The sequence below is a fragment of the Triticum dicoccoides genome, chromosome 1A (assembly GCF_002162155.2).
Source record: "Triticum dicoccoides isolate Atlit2015 ecotype Zavitan chromosome 1A, WEW_v2.0, whole genome shotgun sequence".
Lineage (NCBI taxonomy): Eukaryota > Viridiplantae > Streptophyta > Magnoliopsida > Poales > Poaceae > Triticum > Triticum dicoccoides.
The window spans coordinates 159451030-159453256 of NC_041380.1; the positions used below are offsets into that span (position 1 = coordinate 159451030).

Below are 2227 nucleotides of genomic sequence, written 5' to 3' on the forward strand. Positions count from 1 at the left end.
CTGCATAGAAAACCTCCGGAGCAGAGTTTTCCTTTCTTTGAAACAACCTGTCATTCCTGGATTTCCAAATACACCACAACAACCGTCTTATTCGGGACAAACCCGTTCGTCATATGGCCGGAATATGTCGATCGCAAGTTTTGTTACGTCGCTTTTTCCTTGCCAAAAGTAGGATGGGCTACCAGCAAACGCCAGCGCCTAAATTTCCCTGCAATAAACGGTCTGTCCGCTTCCCCGTTCATCGATCCCAACTCCCAAGCATATAAAAGCGAGGCCGGCTATTGTTGTCTCTTGTCGGAGCTCCATTTCTTGGATTTTCCTTGCCGGCCTCTCGCCGCCGAGTTCCGACCAATCCCATATGTGCCCATTTAGCTCTTCACGGCAGGTAGGATGGGAGATTTGTTCTCTCAATTTCGATTTGATTTCTTCTGTTCTCGCTTCCAAATGACAAGATTTGATTTGTTTTATCTCGTACGTGTAGATCTGCGGCGTCGTGACGCCGCCTTCTCCATCGTTGATCCAGAACGGACTCGACGAACCGATTGATCATCACGAGTCACGATCACGACCTCGCGTAACGCAGCCATGGCGGTCATGGACGAGGACAACGGTTCTGCGCGCGCACCGGCACCGGCACCGAGGAGGCAGCCCTCATACTCCTGCAGCGGCGAGACCACTCACGACCACAAGCTTTCCCACTCCGACTCCTTCTGGACGCCGGCCGAATCGCTGCGGTCGTCGTCCGCTTCGTCGTCGTCCCCACCTCTATCCAGCAGCTCGTCGTGCGAGAGCATTCCCGCACTCGACATTGACCGGCACTCATCCTTGTCCTCCACATCCTCCTACGAGAGCTTGCACCACGTCGAGGCGGCGGCGGACCACGACCATTCTTCCTCTCCCGACGAGTTCATGCCGGCAACGCTGCCGCCGGCAGTCCAGACGATGATGGCGCAGGGGCAGCCCACTGGGTACGACCCGAAGAGGCTCCCTTCATCGATGTTCCGCACGCAGTCCACGTGCCCCGCCCAATGGAGCGCCACCTCGAACGACCAGCTGTTCAGCATCCAGCTGGAAAACTCCGGCGGGGACGGCCCGCTTTACCTTGTTGGCGACCTCTACTACGACTCCGCTGGGGTGTTCCACCGCCTCTCATCCGTCGCGAGGCTGCCGGCCGTCCCAGGGATGTCGACAGGAAACTCCAGCCGGAGTTTGTGCGTGAGGGATGACTGCGCGGGGTGCAGCACAAGCATGAACAAGAAGCCCGTCAGGTTCGCTACCACCGATGGCGTCGCCGGCCCGCGCAGGTACACACCCGTCTTCCCGGCATGCATCATCTCGCATGGTTTGCATTACGTGCGCGCGGTTTTTCTGTATCACATTAGTACTCCCTCTGTAAACTAATATAAAAGCATTTAGATCATTACTTTAGTATTCTAAACGCTCTTAAATTAGTTTACGGAGGGAGTACCTGCTAATTATGTCCCTCGTCATCCTCACCTGAGAATGTTGGCTTCAATTGCAGTCTTCCGGCCGCGTTGGAGGATTTGGAGGCATCGGCGGCGGAAACTGGCGCGGCGGCGAAGGCTGGTTGGTGCTGTTGGCCGTCGATGTGGTGGCCAAGCTGCGCGTGCCGCGGATGCGACTACCGATGATCCTGAATTTGGAATGGGTAGGAAAGTTTGGACATGTCGAATCCATTTAACTCCATGTTGTTGATCGGCTGTGGAGGGGTGCACATAGATTGGTAGGCATCTTGGCGTGTTCTTACATTCTAATAAAAGAATTTGCGAGTTGCGGCGAGGAAACAAAACACAAATGCTGCCTAAAAGCAAATACTTGGTTCTGGTAGCAACTTTTGCCAGAATAGTATACACTTTTTAATTGGGCCTGGCTGAGGAAAGACAGACAACAAAAAAAAAACAGCATCTGCATCTAGTTTGATTGCGAGCATACCTTCTAGCTTGCAACGGGCGTAACGAAAGGTGGCTTGTTGGGTTGGCCGCTTGTTTGGGCGGAAACACAAAGCATGGTGTTCCGTTTCATGCAACACCTGTTGTCTGGTAATCTTTTTAGCGAGGTGATGAGATTACTAGCACACGCGTAGAACAATCCAAAGACATACAAAAGATAGCAAGGAGTAAGCAGTTTAGCATACTACCACATTTAAACATAATTCTAAACCATATCAATTTTAAACATAGTTTCACACTTAAACATAGCAGTTTTC

At 52.4% G+C, this 2227-nt stretch overlaps 1 protein-coding gene across 1 annotated transcript; it reads left to right on the plus strand.

Annotated features, from left to right (window-relative positions):
- The first annotated feature begins 252 nt into the window (after window positions 1–252).
- Window positions 253–1812, plus strand: LOC119276269. Its single transcript, XM_037557317.1, has 3 exons — window positions 253–385; window positions 482–1304; window positions 1523–1812. The coding sequence occupies exons 2-3, from the start codon at window positions 586–588 to the stop codon at window positions 1650–1652; spliced, it is 849 nt and encodes a 282-aa protein (XP_037413214.1). The 5' UTR covers window positions 253–385; window positions 482–585; the 3' UTR covers window positions 1653–1812.
- Window positions 1813–2227: the final 415 nt, after the last annotated feature.